The following is a 19,517-nucleotide window of genomic DNA, read 5'->3' on the forward strand; positions in this document are numbered from 1 at the left end:
ATCAGGGCTATTGTGGCACCATGTAGGATAGGTAGTACTTGCCTGAAATCACATTTGGTTTTGGAGAAAATGGTGTTCTTGTTCTTAAGGGAAGATATGAAGTCATTTTGAGAACTTCGAAAGGAAATTAGGTGTTTGTACTGTATTAGCATAATCATGTCTTTCTTGTTATAATGCCAAAAAAGATCCATAACCAGGAAATTAAAAGCATTAAGTCTGCTTTTAGCATTAGTATGTTCATTTTTCCATAGTAACTTGGGGAAGAACAGCGAGCCTGGCCTTATCAACTAATTTTCTTTTACGTCAGTGACAGTGCTATTCAAACAGTAATGTGTGCCTAATAAAGATTTAGTTTTTACATTATTAATGGGGTTGGCTCTACTTTGGAAGAGTTATATAACAAACTAATCAACAGACAAATAAAGAGCAATGTCGATTTTCCATTTGCCAGATTAGCCTTGTTTCCCTTGTCTTGGCTTCGAGTTGTTTCTCAGTGTTCTCTTCATTTTTACCACCCTCCTTCCCCCTCTCTTCCCACCTCCAGAGTTTTATCTCACCATAGTTGCATTAACATTATTTTTACTTAGTCCTTTATTGTGTCTGTTATATGAGTCCCCAAATTTTGGTTGATTTTTATTTTTAGAACACAAGGCCTGAAGAGTTCTTAGTAACTCAGCATGACACCAGCTCATTGGTGACCAGATGTACAGGGTTCCTAAGGGATCACTAGTTCCAGAATGACCTAGGAACTTGGGTAAAACACACAGCGTGTCCATAGTTGCTTTGTAAACAAGTGCCCTGGAACATTGGTCTGAAGCTTTGACCTTGATTTAAAGCATATTCAGCAGACGATGGATTGGATGAAGCTGTGTTATGGCATGACCAAGTTGAGGTCTAAGAATTATATATACATATATAAAAAATATATATATATATATTTAGATGGAGTTTTGCTCTTGTTGCCCAGGCTGGAGTGCAGTGGCGCGATCTCGGCTCACTGCAAGCTCCGCCTCCCGGGTTCATGCCATTCTCCTGCCTCAGCCTCCCAAGTGGCTGGGACTACAGGCACCTGTGACCACACCCGGCTAATTTTTTTTTTTTTTTTTTTTTTTTTTTTTTTTTTTTGAGACAAGATCTCACTCTGTCACCCAGGCTGGAGTGCAGTGTTGTGACTGTGGCTCACTGCAGCCTCAGCCTCCTGGGTTCAAACTATCCTTCTGCCTCAGCCTCTGAAGTATCCATGACTACCCATGTGCACCACCACCCAGCTGATTTTTCAAATTTTTTCTAGAGATGGGTGTCTCACTATGTTGCCCAGGCCTGATCTCAAACTCCTGGGCTCAAGTGATCCTTCCTCAGCCTTCCAAAGTGCTGGGATTATAGGCATGAGCCACTGTACACGGCCAGAATGAGTATTTACTATGTCTCTGTAGAGGTTTCCTAATTGACTAACAAAGAAGGAGCACCTAAGGAGAGAAACTAAGGCTTGCTTTATGTAATTCAGTTATTAGAGGAATGAGGGAGAGAACTAGATATTTGTCAAGCATTATACTGAAAAGGAAGGAGAATATGGAAGAATAGGAGTGATTTCATTTAGTGAACCAAAACGATTGTTTGCAAATCTGGCTGAGAACATCAGAATTACTTAGAGAATTTTTCAGCAATGTGAAATTCTTTGCCCCTGGAGATTCTGCTTTAGTGGATCCATCTTGCAGCATAGATTAATCATAATTGGTTGATGTAACTATTCCCCTTGCATGAAATATTTAGATTTTCTCCATATTTGTTGTCACTCCCTTCCTCCTAAATCTCTACTGTTCTTCATAGCCTCAAAGATTGAATCTAAACCCCCAACCCCACTTCCCCTTCAGAGCTCTTCCAAGTGTATCTCTTCCCATCTTTCCAACCTTCTCAGAATATGGGTTTGCATTTCTTTTTAAATAATTGGGGCAGTTATTGCAAGAATAAGTGTACACGCATCATAAACATATGAAAACTGTTCACCCTTAAGAGTAATCAAATTAGAGCAAGTTAGAATCCTGAGCTATTCTTTTTTTTTTTTTTTTTTTTGAGACGGAGTCTCACTCTGTCGCCCAGGCTGGAGTGCAGTGGCCGGATCTCAGCCCTCCTGGGTTCACGCCATTCTCCTGCCTCAGCCTCCCCAGTAGCTGGGACTACAGGCGCCCGCCACCTCGCCCGGCTAATTTTTTGTATTTTTTAGTAGAAACGGGGTTTCACCGTGTTAGCCAGCATGGTCTCGATCTCCTGACCTCGTGATCCACCCGTCTCAGCCTCCCAAAGTGCTGGGATTACAGGCTTGAGCCACCGCGCCCGGCCTAATCCTGAGCTATTCTTTCTTGTTGCAATCAATTGGCAAAGATGAGAATAATTTATTTCGGCATGGATGCTCTGTAAAAGTCACCCTCCTACACCCCTCTTGAGAATGTGAATTGGTAAAGACCTTTCTGGAAAGCAGTTTGGCATTGTGCATCAAGAGCTTTGAAATCATTCATGTTCTATGATCCAGTTCTGTCACTGGGAAACTATCCTAAAGAAATGGTAGACATAGAAACAAAGATCTGCAATGGTGTTCATGACACTGAACTTCACAAAAAGTTGGAAGAAATCTAAATATCCAAAAATAGAGAAGTTGTTAAGCAAAGAATCACATTTACAAAGGATGGAGTATCATTCATTCAAAATTTGGTGGTAAAATATATATAACATAAAATTTACCATTTTAACCATTTTAAGTGTACAGTTTAGTGGCATTAAGTGCATTCATATTGTTATGCAACTATCATCACCATCCATCCACAGAAAATTTTTTTATCTTGCACAGCTAAAACTCTGTATCTGTTAGACAACAACTTCCCATTCTCTCCTTCCCCTGACCCTAGGCACCATCATTTTCTGTCTTTCTATAAATCTCTCTGAATTTGACTACTGTAAGTACCTCACGTAAGTGGTGTCATATTTGGTTTGGGTTTTGTGTGTGTGTGTGGCTGTCTTATTTTGCTAAGTGTAAGGCCCTCAAATCTTCCTCCGTGTTGTAGCATGTGTCTGAATTTCCTTCCTTTGTAAGGTTGAATAATAACTGTGTTGTGTATTTATACCACATTTTGTTTATCCATTCATCTCTTGATGGACATTTAAATTGTTGCCAACTTTTTTGGCTATTGTAAATGATGCTACTTTAAACATTGGTGTATAAATATCTCTTTAAGGTTCTACTTTCAATTATTTTAAGTATATGCCCAGAAGAAAATTGTGGTTTTGAAAAATGTTTAATAGTAACATGCATCATGATATTTCATCAGTTAAACAGCAGATCATAAAAATAGTGTGATTCTCTTTTCTTGGGAAAAAAATATGTGCGTGGTAAAAGGACTGGAAAAACACAGTTAGAACTTGGGGTTCTTTTATTTTGTTCCCGAGTTTTCTATTATAAGAAGATATGTACACAAATAAGTAGTTTGAATTGGAGGATTATACCCCCACCAGCAGATCACAACAGCAGGGTGATTCAGCATTAGTTTCTTCACATGCTGTCCTGCTTTGTTTCTGAGTTATTTTATGAGTGTTAATTTCAGAAATATCCCTAGAGATAAAAAACACCATGAAATTCTAATTTAATTACCTTTGTGTCTCATAGAAAGAATCACAGCTGTTATATCACAACAATGAAAAATAGCAAGAACTTGACTTGAGCTCAGTGTCTTCTTTGTTGGAAAGTAGATATTCCAGCTAGAAATAATCAGTTCAAAAATATTTTCTTTATTTTTGATTTCTGTTGAACATATCAGTGCAGATGTGAAAAGTGAAGTCTTTTTTGTGAAGACTTCACTCACTCTGTAATCAAGAACTTAACTGCTTTTAAGCTAGTTTGCAATCAGGTGAAAAATACAGTACTAATCATAAGGCAATTCTTGAACAGAAACCTATTGCTTTGAAAGCTTGAAAGAAAAGTTTTCAACTTTTAAATGAAATAATGAATTAAATAATGCAAATTATTTGCTCCCTTTTGGCTGGGTGCGGTGGCTCATGCCTGTAATCCCAGCACTTTGGGAGGCCGAGGTGTGTGGATCACCTGAGGTCAGGAGTTCGAGACCAGTCTGACCAACATGGTGAACCCCCATCTCTACTAAAAATACAAAAATTACCTGGGTGTGGTGGCGCACGCCTGTAGTCACAGCTACTCGGGAGGCTGAGGTAGGAGAATCACTTGAACCTGGGAGGCGGCGGTTACAGTGAGCCAAGATTGCACCATTGCACTCTAGCCTGGGTGACAGAGTGAGACTTCATCTCAAAAAAAAAAAAAAAAAAAAAAATCAACAGGAGTGGAAATAACTTCATATGGTTACTCAAAGATAGGCACTAAAGTTCTCTTAAGATGTAAATGTGTAGTTCCCTAAGATTTATTTCCTTTATAAAGTCTTATCTAATTCAGCTTCATCCTTTTATTTATCTATCTTTATAGATAGTTTTGCACTTTTAATCATTGTTTATAGGTTTCTTTATGTATAGACTTACATATTGTTCATATTTACGTATCCTCTTGCTAAACTGTAACATTCTCAACAATATAAAACTCTTGTTTGGTGTGTTTTTATGGGTGCGTTTCAGCAGTATTGCCATGTAAGTCTTTTTGAAGTATTAGTCTTTTGTTTTATGAGACTGATCAAATAGATTGTGAAAAACACCGTTCTTTTTAGAATATATCAGTATCTGTTTCTGTTGTATATAGAATACAAGCCTTATCCTTAATATAAAAGCAATTCTCTCATTTATTTCTCATTTTTATTTTTCCTGTTTCATTCAACTCCCTTTTATTAAAAACAAAAACAAAAAATTCCCAGAAAACAATGAAAAGGAACTACAAAAATTGTTAGTGTAAACCAAAGGGTAGGCAGAGCCATACAAAGAAAAGGGCCTAGGCTTTGGAATCCAGCAGAACTGGGTAGAGTTCCTGCTTGACCACTTCCTCACTGCATAACTTAATATTCCTGTGCTTCAATTTTCTTGTTGACAAGGAATTCCCCCTACTTTAAAGAGTTGTCAGAATTAGAAGTATTATGCCTGAAATGTCTCATTCAGTGCCTTGTACCTAGTAGGTGCTCAGTAATCAGAGGCAGCTACTATTGATTCTTTTACCATTTGATGTTAATCACAGCTTTCTTTGATAGAGACTATAATCTATGCTGTTGTATTATTGTTAGAAATACACTGTCCTCATTTGTAGGAAGATTAAATATTCCCACCCATGACACCAGACTTGGTTGTGTGTCTTGATTGATGTGTATTCTGAGCAGAAGCTTTGAGAGCAATTTTGTGATTGTACCACATGTGCTTTTTCCTTGGCCATTCCCACAAGAAGGCTGCTCCTTCAGGCTGGATCCCAGATGGAAGACAGTGTGGAGCAGAGCTGAACCATGGCACAGAGCTCATGACACAGATATGTAGCATGAACAGGAGTTGCAAGCCACTGGGATTCGCAAGTTGTTTGATACTGTGACACTCTTACCCTAAAATGTTTGAGAGAGCATCTTCAGTTAAAATGGATATCATCATTATTTTAACATCTACATTTGTAAAATCAAGTTTGAGTCTTAGAAAAACGAACAAAATGAGCCGGGTGCAGTGGCTCATGCCTGTAATTCCAGCACCTTGGGAGGCTAAGGCAGGTGGATCACAAGGTCAGGAGTTCGAGACCAGCCTGACCACCATGGTGAAACCCCCATCTCTACTAAAAATACAAAAATTAGCCAGGCGTGGTGGCACGCACCTGTAATCCCAGCTACTCAGGAGGCTGAGGCAGGAGAATCGCTTGAATCTGGGAGGCAGAGGTTGCAGTGAGCTGAGATCGCACCACTGAACTCCAGCCTGGGTGACAGAGCGAGATTCCATCTCAAAAAAAAAAAAAAAAAAAAAAAAAAAAAATAAAAAAAAAAAAAGAAAAAGAAAAAAAAAAAAAAAAAAAAAAAAAAGAAAAATTAACAAAATGATAAAATATATATAAAAATTAACACAAAGAAACTAGAGAATGTAAATATGGCAATAATAAGGATCAACATGCTTGCTATGACTGAGCTTCAAGCCAATATGCTTTTTAGTAATAGAGTGAAAAAAAAATCATATGCCGATTATTCAGAGGAAGCTAAACTCTCCCTCGCAGTAAATTAAAGGAATTTCTCATGACAGACCCTGTGTAAATAAAATCTACATAAACAACAATCAATCAATAAAAGCTATATAAACAACATCATCAATATTTTTATTGAAGTTTTGGACTCCAGTAACATTAAGATGTAACACAGTGAATAATGTAACACAGTGAAAGTTATATCCTATTCACTTGTTTAAGGTGGTCCAAGGATGTAGTTTCTAGTAATATGGTTTTATCAAGATCAGAGTTGAGATCACTAACGGAAGTTAAAAGATTATTTGTATCTTGTATGAGCTGACGTATTTACCAGTAATCTCAGCCTGGTTCTTGGTAGGAAGTGGATACATTCTTTCTTCATTTCATAAGTATTTCATAATCACCTGCAGCATGTCAGGTATTCTGATTATTCAAGTACCAGAGATTCATTGGTCAGCAAGGTTGATAAGGTTCCTGCTCTTACAGAGCTTACATTCTCTTGGAGCAGATAGACAATAAAAAGAAGAATTTCAGATTATTATAAATTCTGTTAACAGATATGGAGCTATTCACAGTTTCCATTTTTTCTTGTGTCATGCTTACATGTGATTTTAAGAAATTTTTTCATTTTACCCGTGTTGTTATACTTACTGGCATAAAGTTGTTCGAAATGTCCTTTACTTTGCTTTTAATGCTCATATCATCTGTACTGATACCCCTCTTTTTGTTTATGAGGGCTTAGCAGTAATTTTTGTTTCTCTCTGTTTCATGAGAAGTCTGCCTAGGAGTTTATCAATTTTATTAATCTTTGCAAAGAACCACATTTGACACTATTTTCTTTATTGCATGTTTGCTTTTTATTTCACTGATTTCAGCTCTTTTCTTTATTATACCCTTCCTTCTACTTTGAAGATGATACGCTGTTCGTTTACTAGATGGAAGCTTGGAGCATTGATTTTTCAACCTTGCTCCTTTTCCAATGTCTACATTTAAAGGTATAATTTGTTCTGCATCCCAGACATTTTATCTATTAGACTTTCATTACTTCATATATAACAACATATATATAGAGTTCAGTTTAAATACCTTCTAATTTTCAGTATGATTTCTTCTTTGACCTTTGGGTTATGAACTGAGTTGCCCAATTTCCAAATATATCTTTCTTTATTGTTCTGTGGTTTAATTCTATTGTGGTGAGAGAACACATTTTTCATTATTTCAGTCCTTTGAAATTTGTCGAGAAGGACTTTATGGCCCAGAATATGGTACACAGTTGTTAGGTGTAGTGTTCCATGTAAGTCAGTTAGATTAACTTGGCTAATAATGTTATTCAAATCTATATCCTCACTGATAATTTTTGTCTGTTTGTTTGATCATCACTGAGAGTATTTTAAGATCTCTACCTATGATTGTAGATTTGTATGTCTGCTTTTTTAGTTCTGTCCATTTTTTCTGTATATGTTTTGAAACCATACTATTAGGTACATTTGGGACTATTACATTTTCCTATTGAATTTACCTCTTTATCATTATGAAACATTCCTTTTTTCTCTTATAATTTTTATCTTAAAGTCAATTTTGTCTGATATTAACCTATAATAACATTTATTTAATATTTGGATGATACATCTTTATGCATCATTTCACTTTCAACCTACCTGTGTCCTAATACTTGTTAAGTATCTTTTCTGTATAAAATACTTGGGACCAGAAGTGTTTTGGATTTTTTATATTTTTGAATTTGGGAATATTTGCATTATAATTGCCAGTTGAGCATCCCTAATCTGAAAATTGGAAATCAGAAATGCTCCAATGAGCATTTCCTTTGAGCATCACATCAGCACTCAAAAAGTTTTGGATTTCGGAACATTTTAGATTTCAAGTTTTTGGATTAGGGTTACTCAACTTGTATTTACAGTGTGCCTTTTAAAAATGAATATAATTGCGTTTTTTTGCTGTTATTGTTCAGTTCAATTTGAAAAATCTCTTTTATTAGGAATGATTAGATCATTTACATTTAATGTGGTAACTGATAGTTGGGGTTATATCAATAGTATTGACTATTTGTCTTATTTATTTTGTATTTGTCTTACATGTTTTTTGTTCCTTTAGTCCTCAATTCTTGCTTTATTTTTATTAACTTAGTATTACATTTTCTGCTACATTAGCACTGTAGTAATAGTTTTCATATTATTCTTTGAGTATTCCCTAGAGATTACAACCTGCATCCTTTACTTTTATAGTCTACCTTACATTTTGTATTTTACTGCTTCCTGAACAAAGAAAGAAACTTGGAGCAGTTTAAATAATCAATAGATTTTAAATAATTTTTATATTTTAGATCTTGTCACATATTTACTCTTTCCAATGCTCTTTCTTTCTGAAGTTCAGTGCTTCCAAATGAAATCATTTTCCTTTAGTCTGAAGCACTTTTAGTATTTTTTTATAGTTCAGATCTGCTGGCAACTAGTTCCCAGTTTTTGTCTGAAAATATCTTTTTTAGGCTTTTTTTTTTCTTTTATTACTCTAAAGATGTCGCTACGTTGTATTCTGGCTTCCAGAGTTTGTATGGCAAAGTCTACTGTCAATTTTATTGCTCCTTTGAAAGTAATGTATCTTTTTTCTCTGGCTGATTTTAAAAGATTTTCCACTGTGTTTTTGGATTTTGGTAACATGTTTTGGCATTTAGACTATAATTATCTTATTTTATCCTGCTTGAGTTTTGCTGAGCTTCTTGGATCTGTGGGTTGATGTTTTCATCAGTTTTGAAATGTTTTTATCCATTATATCTCACATATTTCTTGTGCTCCATATTCTCTTTCTTCTCTTTCCGGGGCTACAGTGATACATAGGTTAGACCATTTAACTGTGTCTCCTCTGTTTCTTATGCTTTATTGTGTGTGTGTGTGTTTTCTTCCTTTTTTCTTTTTTTTTCTATATCTCTGCTTCAGTTTAGATACCTTCTATTGACATAGAAGGTAGTTCACCAAAACTGTTTTTCCACTTTGTTGAATTAACTTGTAAGCCCATACACTGAATTCTTGTTTTCAGGTATTGTATGTTTTGGTGCTAGATTATGTGATTTCTTTGATTCTGATTCTCTTTTGAAGTTGTTTATATCTTTTATCCATTTTATCTTTTTCTCTATATTCTTTACCATATTTGTCATAATTATCTTAAAGTCCTTGTCTATAAACTCCAGTATCCGAATTATCTGTAGGTCAGCTTTTCTTGTCTGTGTTTACTCTTGTTTATTGGTCACAACTTCCTGGCTCTTTGCATGTCTCATATTTCTCTATTGTATCCCAGACATTTTGTATTAAAAAATTATTGAGACTTGGAGATGATTTTATTTTCACTCACAGAGATTTTCCCTTTCCTCTGTTAGCCAGATAGGGTAAGAAGCTGATTACCTCAACAAATGCAGTTGAGTCGGGTTGGGTCTGGGTTTTTGTTTTCATTGACCTTGTCTGTTTCTGTTTTGTCTCTGCTTGTTAGCTGTGACCCTCTTGAACTTCTAGTTGATAGGCAGGCAGATTTCTATCTTCTTATCCATTAAATACTGTGGGATATTTCATATCTGTCCTTAGGAGTTTTGTGTTTAGCTCTTTATTCTCCACAATTTGATAGATTTCTTTTTTCTTTTTCTTTTTTCTTTCTTTATTTTATTATTATTATTTTTTTGAGACAGTCTTTCTCTGTTGCCCAGGAGGGCAGTGGTATAATCTTGGCTCACTGCAACCTCCACCTCCAGGGTTCAAGTGATTTGCCTGCCTCAGCCTTCCAAGTAGCTGGGACTAGGGGCACACACCACCATGCCTGGCTAATTTTTATATTTTTAGTAGAAATATGTTTTTCACCATGTTGTCCAGGCTGGTCTTGAACTCCTGACCTCAAGTGATCCACCTACCTTGGCCTCCCAAAGGGCTGGGAGCCAGTGTGCCCAGCCCAAAATGTGGTAAATTTCTTAAAGGGGAGACTTTTTTCCTATGGTTGTTGTAGACTCCTTTCCCTAGTGGGACTTTTCTCCTAAACACTCAGGAGATTTCACTCTGTCATCCCAGCTCTACTCCACGCCCTAGCCTCCTGTACAACTCAGCATTCAACGAATGTCCCGTGAAGAAAACAGCCACACATTTGGGACTCTTCCAGGTTTCATTCTGTCATGCCAAACCACGCAATTATCAAGAAATCCACTAGTTTTTCTTTTCCTTGGTAAAGTTTAAAATAGACAGAGTTTTTCTGCCCATGCCGAGCCCAAGCCTAATCTTAGGATCAGAATCAGCAAATGCCCCCATGAAAGACAACGGCAATTTAGCTCATCTTGGAAGGCCACTTCCCTCTTTGGAATTTATTTCAGTGATTTTTTTGTTGCTTCCATAGATCTCCAGTGTCCGCAAAAATGTGTTTTTGATATGTGTTCTTATTTCCCCCTAGCTACTGAAGCAGGAGTGATGGCTCCCAAGTAGACGACTATGTCTTACTTGGAAACACAAGTTTTCCCCCTCACATTTAATATTTGTCCACAATATAAATGGCTATGTAGGTTCCCAATATTTGTATAATATTTTGTTCCATATTATACTTTATAGTATTATTGGACATTTAGAGTAATTTTTCATCTTGTAACAAATGCCCTTGTAATGAAACTTCTGATTACATGTTTAATATTTTTTCATGGTATAAATTTGCAAATGTATAATTGTTTTGTTAAGAGGTATACATAGTTTTAAAAAATTTCTATAGTTGGCTGGGTGCAGTGGCTCACACCTGTAATTCCAGCACTTTGGGAGGCCAAGGTGGGCGGATCATCTGAGGTCTGGAGTTCAAGACCAGCCTGACAAACATGGAGAAACCCTGTCTCTACTGAAAAAAAAAAAAAAAACCCAAAAATTTAGCCGGGCATGGTGGCACATGCCTGTAATCCCAGCTACTCAGGAAGCTGAGGCAGGAGAATTGCTTGACCCCTGGAGGCAGAGGTTGCAGTGAGCTGAGATCGTGTCATTGTACTCCAGCCTGGGCAACAAGAGCGAAACTCCATCTCAAAAAAACAACAAACAAAAATTCTATAGTTTTGATATTGGCAATTTTCTGCCAAGAATACTGTACTTCTTTGCTTTTACAGTATGGGAGAATTCCCACTTCCTGCGGTGGTATACTAATGATATATGACAGGATTTTATTTCTTTTGTAATATACCTACATGCTCTTTTAAGCTCCAGAAAACATTAAGACTTTTTCCTCAATACGGTATTCAATTTAGTCTCATGGATGGAGGGGAGCTTGAGAAAAATGTGAATTATTAATTTTATTGGTATTTATATTTTCATTTAAAATACAAAAATATATATTGTTTGTGGCAACAGAAAAACAGATATAAACCCAAATATTCATTTGGGTTGGTTCTGGCACATAGGAGATATTCGCCAATATTTATTGATTGATTTTGCTATGTCTTCATTTTTGCCTCTTCCTTTTCATATCTTTAAGAGAGACTTTTCATGTTCTTTGGTTTCAGGGAAAATGCAATAATGTATTTAATGAAAAATATTATGTATCTTGATATGAATTGGTAGAAAGGGAAGTGTCTACTTCTTTCTTCTCCTAAATCCTTTTTGTTGGGACACTATACTTGCCTCTGAACAAAGACAAAGAACTTTGAGACTTATGTTAGTCTAAGACTTGTAAGTTGACCTGTAAGTTGTGACTTGCCTTGATATAGTTTTGAGTATCTGTAGTCTAGGTGTATATACTTTCATTTTAGAATGGAAACATGTATACTTCTGGAAACATTAAAATATGCTTTTTAATCACCTATAGTGATGCAGTGGTACCTTTTTTTTATTCCATAGGTACATAACTATCAGAGCCAACTAGTTAAGATTCATAGTTATTTTTGCTTCCATTTAGAGATGCCTGTTCTACTTAAAGAGCAAGACCTTTAAAAAAGAGACATGGTCCTCAATATTCAGAAAAATGTATTTTTTGTTTTCATTTGATGTTTAATTTATTTTAAATTATGGAAAATTTTGAGTATGTATAAAAGCCAAGAATATACATGTATTGTGCCTACAATATACACTATTGTACTTATCACTATGTTTAGTATTCCTGTCTTTTATTTACACAGTTATGACTTAGGTGAGAATGCTTTTATCTTGGAATTGTAATGTATTTCTTCCCACATAACCTTTTTTGGTATCATCAAATGGTCATTTGTTAGATATTTAGTTCTTATATTTTCTTCAGCATGATTTTTTTAAACATAAAAGTTTCATTTTTCATGCATTGGCCTCAGGCAGTTCCTCTTAGTCACTAGGGCATTTATTTTATTTTTCTGATTTTACATACCCCTAAGTGAAATTATATTGACTATCATTGCCTGTTTAATGATGCATGTAAGGAAACCCTTAAATGTATCCTAGGAAGTATTACCTTGAAAATAAAGTAAATATCCAAACACTGAAGTCCTTTTAAATATTGAAGTGTTTTCAAAGGTTGATACTCAGTTTTATGCATATTCAGAAAAATCTTTTTATAACTCTCTGAGCCAAAATTAGTATGTAGAGACACAATCTCTGCTTTTCTTAACTTCATCCTATAACTGACATTATTTCATTTTTATATCATTCTTATGGAATTGATCATTTCAGTATGTTACCTCCTCAGTGCTCTGTATATTTTTAAGAGTTTTAAAAAACTACTTTAAAAAATATGTGCAGGGTTCTCATTTTTAAATGTTTATTGCACACACACACACACACACACACACACACACCCTGAATGATGGCTTCCAAGTAGACGGCTACATTTTACTTGGAAACACTAGTTTTCTTCTGACTTTTAACATGCTTCCACAACATAAATGACTACATTGCTTTCTAACATTTGGAATATATGTTATTTCATATTACACTGTATAATATTGGATATTTAGAGTAATTTTTCATCTTGTAACAAGTGCCCTTGTAACTAAATTTTCACCTTCACATACTTCTGGTAGATGATTGAAGACAGGATTTTTTAAAAGACTAGGGTTACTAGGTAGGTTGAGGGTGAGCTAAGTGGGGGAAAGCAATAGAACTGTGGACAAAGATAAGCAGTTTCTGAAGCGTTAAGTGCTAATAACACACCAGATTCTGGGGTGAAGGCCAGTGCAATATTTTTACTTGCTCAGGCATTGGAGTTATACAAACAGAAGCTATTACACACCCAGGGTTTCATGATCGAGAAAGTTAACTTGTACATTTGTGGTTTTTTATAGGTTCAAAAAGGCATTTGAATCTGAGCCAACACTACAGTCAGGAATTAATTATGCGGTCCTCCTCCTGGCAGCTGGGCACCAGTTTGAATCTTCCTTTGAGCTCCGGAAAGTTGGTAATTGTAACTTGATATTTTACATGGAAATCAAGAAACTAGACCCAACTTGGTGCAAAGAAAAAGAATCCTGAATAGATAAATTTTTTGCTTTCTGTCTTTTCATACTTCCTAAAGGGAAAAAAAAAGGCTTATTATATCTCCTTGTTTGGTATTTCATACTATTGTACAGAATCCTGATATTAGGACATAATTCAGTTTTTAGTTTTTCTTACCTGTCTCTAAAGCCCCCCTGGTTAATATTCTAGCTCAAACTAATATTGAGGATATGAGTTCCGCATTCAGCCCCTAACTCCCAAATAATGTTAGTGTTTTGTGAGACATCAGGAATATTTCCTATTTTAGATTGTGCTTTCGTGGTGCTTTTCTTCAAAAACTTCTGCTATTTCCTTTATCTGTTTCTCAAGCACACCTGTCTCTATGATTTCACTGATGTTGGGGGAAGAGCCTCTCAAAGCACCAGGAGCAATAGGTTAAGCAAATGGTGGTCTTGGTAGGAACTATGCTCCTAAGACCGTCTTTGAACCATAGCCATCGACAGAATGTGCTTTTGTCCCTTTTATCTGTAGACATTATCTCATCTGCTGCCTTTCCCTGGGGATTTAAAGAAGTTAGGGCATCTTAGTGAACAAATTTCGAGTGATTTTCTTGGTTTTGGCTTTGCTCACATTTTTAAAAGATTCTGGATACTGGAATCCTGTCTATGGGAATCGTATTTTGCTCTGTTGGGTGTCTAACCATCTCCTTTCAGAGAACCTTTCCAACTCTTTTAGGAGTTACTACAGACATAGAAATATTCAGTCTTATTTTTCATAGGGAAAAAATAACACGTTCAGCTTAGTGAAGCTATGAATTGTAGAAAAATTCTTTTCTTCAAAATTAAAAAAAATATTTATTTTTAGAGACCAAGTCTCACTCTGTCACCCAGGCAAGAGTGCAGTGGTGCGATCATAGCTCACTGCAGCCTCGAATTCTTAAGCTCAAGCGATCCTCCCACTTTGGCCTCCCAAGAAGCTGGGACTGTAGGCGTGCACTGACACACCTGGCTAATTAAAAAAAAACTTTTTTTATAGCGACGTGGCCACACTGTGTTGCCCAGGTTGGTCTTGAACTCCTGGCTTCAAGCAGTTCTGCTGCAGCCTCCCAAAGTACTGGTATTACAGGCGTGAGCCACCGCACCTGGCCCACTTTAACTGGAGAATTTCTTTTTACTTTTCTTAAAGAGAAATGAATCCTAGACTTAATAAAAAACAACATTATTTTAGAAGAGCTCATATCTATATGTAATGTTCTGGAGAATCTTTGAAGCTAACTAAAGTCAGAATGTTTTTTTGTTTATGTTTTTAAATGCCCAGACTAAAAGAATGATAAAATATTTATTACTGTGGGATAGCAGTGGCATTAAAGGCAGAAAGGTGTGTTTGAAATAATTCTTTTTTGGCTGTTTTCTTTTGAGACATCTCACTCTGCTGCTCAGGGCACAATGGCACAATCACAGCTCACTGCAGCCTTCACCCCCAAGACTTAGGTGATCCTCCCACCTCATCCTCCCGGGTAGCTAAGGCTACAGGCATGTACCACCACACCGGGATAATTTTTTCATATTTTTTGTAAAGATGAGGTTTTGCCATGTTGCCCAGGCTGGCTTAGATTGTGCTTTCCTGGTGCTTTTTTCAAAAACCTGTGCTATTTTATTTATTTATTTATTTTTAAGGCTAGGTCTCACTCTGTCACCCAGGCCAGACTGCACTGGCATGATCATGGCTCCCTGCAATCTCAACCTCCTGAGCTCAAGAGATCCTTCCACCTGGGTCTCCCAAGGTGCTAGGATTACAGGTTTGAGCCACCTTGCCCAGCCTGAAATAACTCTTTTGATTGGTTCAATGAAATCAGAGAAGGTACATTGCAATTTGTACTTTTCAGAAATTATAATAAAATTTTGTATCTAAGACTAAATTAAAAACTCTATACTAGCCAAAACCCCTATATCAGTATTCTAAAAATATTTTTATTGCTCTTTTGTTGCTTTTTTCATTGTTTTTATTGATATACAATAGATAGATATTTTTTCAGTATATATGTTCTGTTTTGGTACAGTCATACATTTATTCTGTTCTTTAACTCAAGGTGAGGTTTTGTTGAAGCCTCTAAATTATTGCAGGAATTGACACTGATTTGCGTATGTAGGCAGAGCAATGACAATGGTTTGAAAATGTACTTACTCTAAATTTCATTTTGAAGGTAAATACTTATTAAGATGGTCAGAACTCTGAGGTCTGAGGAAGTGTGATTAATATGTAAAAGAAACATGTTAATTTTTTTCAGGAAGAACTCACTTGTAATACATGTTGAACAAACATTTGAAAACATATAAAGTTAGTTTAAAATTTTAGAAATTGCATAACATATACAGACTTAAAATATGGCCTAACAGTGAATTTTTAGCTATCGTGAGAACTGTTTTAGGCTTCTAAAGTCCTTCAATAATGAAAACATAGTTAAAACTCAAATTATACTGATCAACATAGATTGAGCTAAAGTTAATTTTTATATGGTAAGAGGATTAAATGGATTTTCAAGGAAAGACAGGTTGGCTAAATAAATTGGTAGTTTAATATAATAATGATGTTAATTGATAGTATATAATAAAAATGAGACAACATACTTGGCATATTTTAAAGATACGTATAGTTTCATTCTTTCTTTAAATTCTCCAATCAGCTTTTCCAGTAATTTATATCTCCCATTCCTCCTGTTGGCCTCTGCAAACATACAAGTTATTCTGAATTATTGAGTTCTTATAATAATCAGACTTTTACTTATGAAATCCCTTCTTTAGATGCTTTTTGAAATTTTGATTTATTTATAAAGGGTAAACAATTAAAAATTAAGATGAGCACCCAATATGAAGCTAAATGTATTATCTTAAGATCTCAAATGTAATACAGAAATGATTCTTAACTGTCATGCTCTGTTGCCCAAAGACTCTTAATTCTAGTTGTGTGTTTGTTTGTGATTATGACTAATTGCTTCATGGATCTGTGTTTTACTTTTCCAGTTTTTGAAGAATCATTGATGCTTAGGCTATTTAGAGCTAGGATTTAAAAACACAGAGCCATATCCTACATCTTCCTGTTTTCACCTTCACAAGCCTTAAAAATAATATTCGAACTTTAGCTAAATACAAGATGATGCTTCCATCTTCTGTGGAATTTTCCCACTGTGAGACATTTTATGGGTGAGAGTCAGACTTAGAGGTTTGAGTCTCCAACAGTAATGATGATATAGTAAAAGAACACTATGTTTGGAATTCAGACAAACCACTATTTAAATATCATTTTCAGTAAGCGTTAAAAAATATTGAATATAAAATATATATTACTGTACATAAAAATCCATGAGTCAATAGAGATAATCAAGGAAAAATAATCAAAACAAAATCTATCACCAACCACTGAAAAACTCCTTTGTCACCTATGGAAGTGACCAACTTTTCAGAAAATTAGAAGTTATAAGGAAAGAAGTAAGTACATTTCCTTCCTCTTTCAGAAATACTGTAGTTCATCCCATTGATGAAATATAGCTCTTCTTAGGCTGGGCGTGGTGGCTCACACCTGTCATCCCAGCACTTTGGGAGACCAAGGAGGGTGGATCACCTGAGGTCAGGAGTTCAAGACCAGCCTGAATAACATGATGAATCCCTGTTTCTACTAAAATTACAAAATTAGCTGGGTGTGGTGGCATGCTTCTGTAATTCCAGCTACTTGGGAGACTGAGGCAAAAGAATCTCTTGAACCCGAGAGATGGAAGTTGCAGTGAGCCAAGATTGCGCCACTGCACTCCAGCCTGGGCGACAAGAGCGAAACTCCAACTCAAAACAAAACAAAACAAAACAAAACAAAACAAAACCACTCTTCTTGAAGTATGCTACATAGTAAATGTATTCTTCTTCCAGAGAATGTATTCTTCAAAAGTACGCTATTATAGTTAACAAAGTAATGATAAAGCTGATAATGAGAGTGATGTTGAAATAATTGATTCTGGCAAGGATCATCAATTAGAACTAAAAACATTAAATTGAAATGCTTACTTTAAAAAATTTCATTTTACCCCTTTTACATGATACCAAAAACTGACTCATAGATAACTTGTTAGTCACAAAGGAACAAATGTACCTGTAGAATGGAGGGACCCAGCTGTCAGTGACCCATCCTTGTATCACTAATAATAGGGTAGCCAGACATGTGCCCTTAGGACTTTATTATGATGACTATGAAGTGTACAGCAGTTCTTCTTTTTAGTTTTTTAACTTTTATTTTTTGAGACAGAGTCTCACTCTGTCTCCAAGGCTGGAGTGCAGTGGTGCGATCTTGGCTCACTGCAACCTCCACCTCCCAGGTTCAAGCGATTCTCATGCTGCAGCCTCCTAAGTAGCTGGGATTACAGGTGCGTGCCACTATGCCCATGTATTTTTAGTAGAGATAGGGTTTTGCCATGTTGGCCAAGCTGATCTTGAACTCGTGGCCTCAAGTGACCTGCTCACCTCGGCCTCCCAAAGTGCTGGAATGACAGGTGTGAGCCACTGCACCCGGCCAAGTGTACAGCAACTCCTGTGAAATATTCTCACCAAAAATGTTTAACTTGAATCTTAAGATCTAAAGTTCGCTTAATAGGAATCACAAGCTCTAGAGAAATAAGTTAAATAATCCCAAGAAGTTACATCAGACAGATCAGAATGTGAGAACACTAGAGCGGCAGTCCCCAACCTTTTTAGCAATAGGGACTGGTTTTGTGGAAGACAGTTTTTCCATGGACCAGGGGCAAGGGGTGGTTCAGGGATGATTCAGGCGCATTACATTTATTGTGCACTTTATTTCTATTATTACATTTCAATATACAATGAAATAATTATACAACTCTCCGTAATGTAGAATCAGTGGGAGCCCTGAGCTTGTTTCCCTGCAACTAGACGGTCCTATCTGGGGCCAATGGGAGACAGTAACAGATCATCGGCATTAGGTTCTTGTAAGGAGCGCACAACCTACATCCCTCACACAGGCAGTTCACAATAGTGTTCACACTCTTATGAGAATCTAATGCTGTCACTGATCTGACAGGAGGCGGAGCTCAGGCAGTAACAAGAGCAATGGGGAATGGCTGTAAATACAGATGAAAAAGCCTTTTGCTCAGTTGCCTGCTACTCACCTCCTGTGTGTGGCCCCCTTCCTAACAGGCCACAGACCAGTACCTGTTCGTGGCCCTGGGATTGGGGACCCTGCACTATAGCACTCCTTGTCTTTTCAAAAAGTCAGGGTCATAAAAAAATGTGTAGAGGGATTGGTTAGATTAAAAGAGATTTAGAGGCCGGATGCGGTGGCTCATGCCTGTAATCCTAGCACTTTGGGAAGCCAACGTGGGCCTCACTTGAGGTCTGGAGTTAGAGATTAGCCTGCCCAACATGATGAAACCCCATCTCTACTAAAAAAATACAAAATTAGCTGAGCATGGTGGTTCACACCTGTAATTCCAGCTACTTGGGAGACTGAGACAGGAGAATTGCCTGAACCTGGGAGGTGGAGGTTGCAGTGAGCAGAGATCGCGCCACTGCACTCCAGCCTGGGCAATACAGTGAGATTCTTTCTCAAAAAAAAAAAAAGAGAGAGACAGATTTAGAGACATAAAAACTAAATGCAATTAATGTTCCTTGACTGGATTCCGGTTTGGAAAAACAAAAACTGTAAGAGACATTTGGGAGTCAATCCAAGAATCTGAATCAGGACTAGATGATAGATAATACCAGTGCGTTGTTTCTGTTAGGTGCAATAATGGAATAGGATATGGAGGAAAATTTTTTAGGTATATGCTGTAATATTTCAGAGTGGAATGTCATGATATCTGCAATTTAATTTGAAATGGCTCAGCAAAAATATTCAGGGAGAGGAAGCAATAGCAAAATGTTAATGATTGTTGAAAATATGGTCATTCATTGTAGTTTTTT

General features: G+C 36.3%; 1 protein-coding gene across 1 annotated transcript in view; it reads left to right on the top strand.

Moving 5' to 3' along the window:
• The window catches only part of MAP3K5 (mitogen-activated protein kinase kinase kinase 5), a 298,421-nt gene that overhangs the window by 143,752 nt on the left and 135,152 nt on the right, over nt 1-19,517 (top strand). The window contains exon 8 of the mRNA XM_011978430.1: nt 13,407-13,519. Within this exon, the coding sequence (XP_011833820.1) occupies nt 13,407-13,519 (113 nt within the window). The remainder of the gene's footprint in view (nt 1-13,406; nt 13,520-19,517) is intronic.

Source organism: Mandrillus leucophaeus, unplaced genomic scaffold (genome assembly GCF_000951045.1).
Source record: "Mandrillus leucophaeus isolate KB7577 unplaced genomic scaffold, Mleu.le_1.0 Scaffold194, whole genome shotgun sequence".
Lineage (NCBI taxonomy): Eukaryota > Metazoa > Chordata > Mammalia > Primates > Cercopithecidae > Mandrillus > Mandrillus leucophaeus.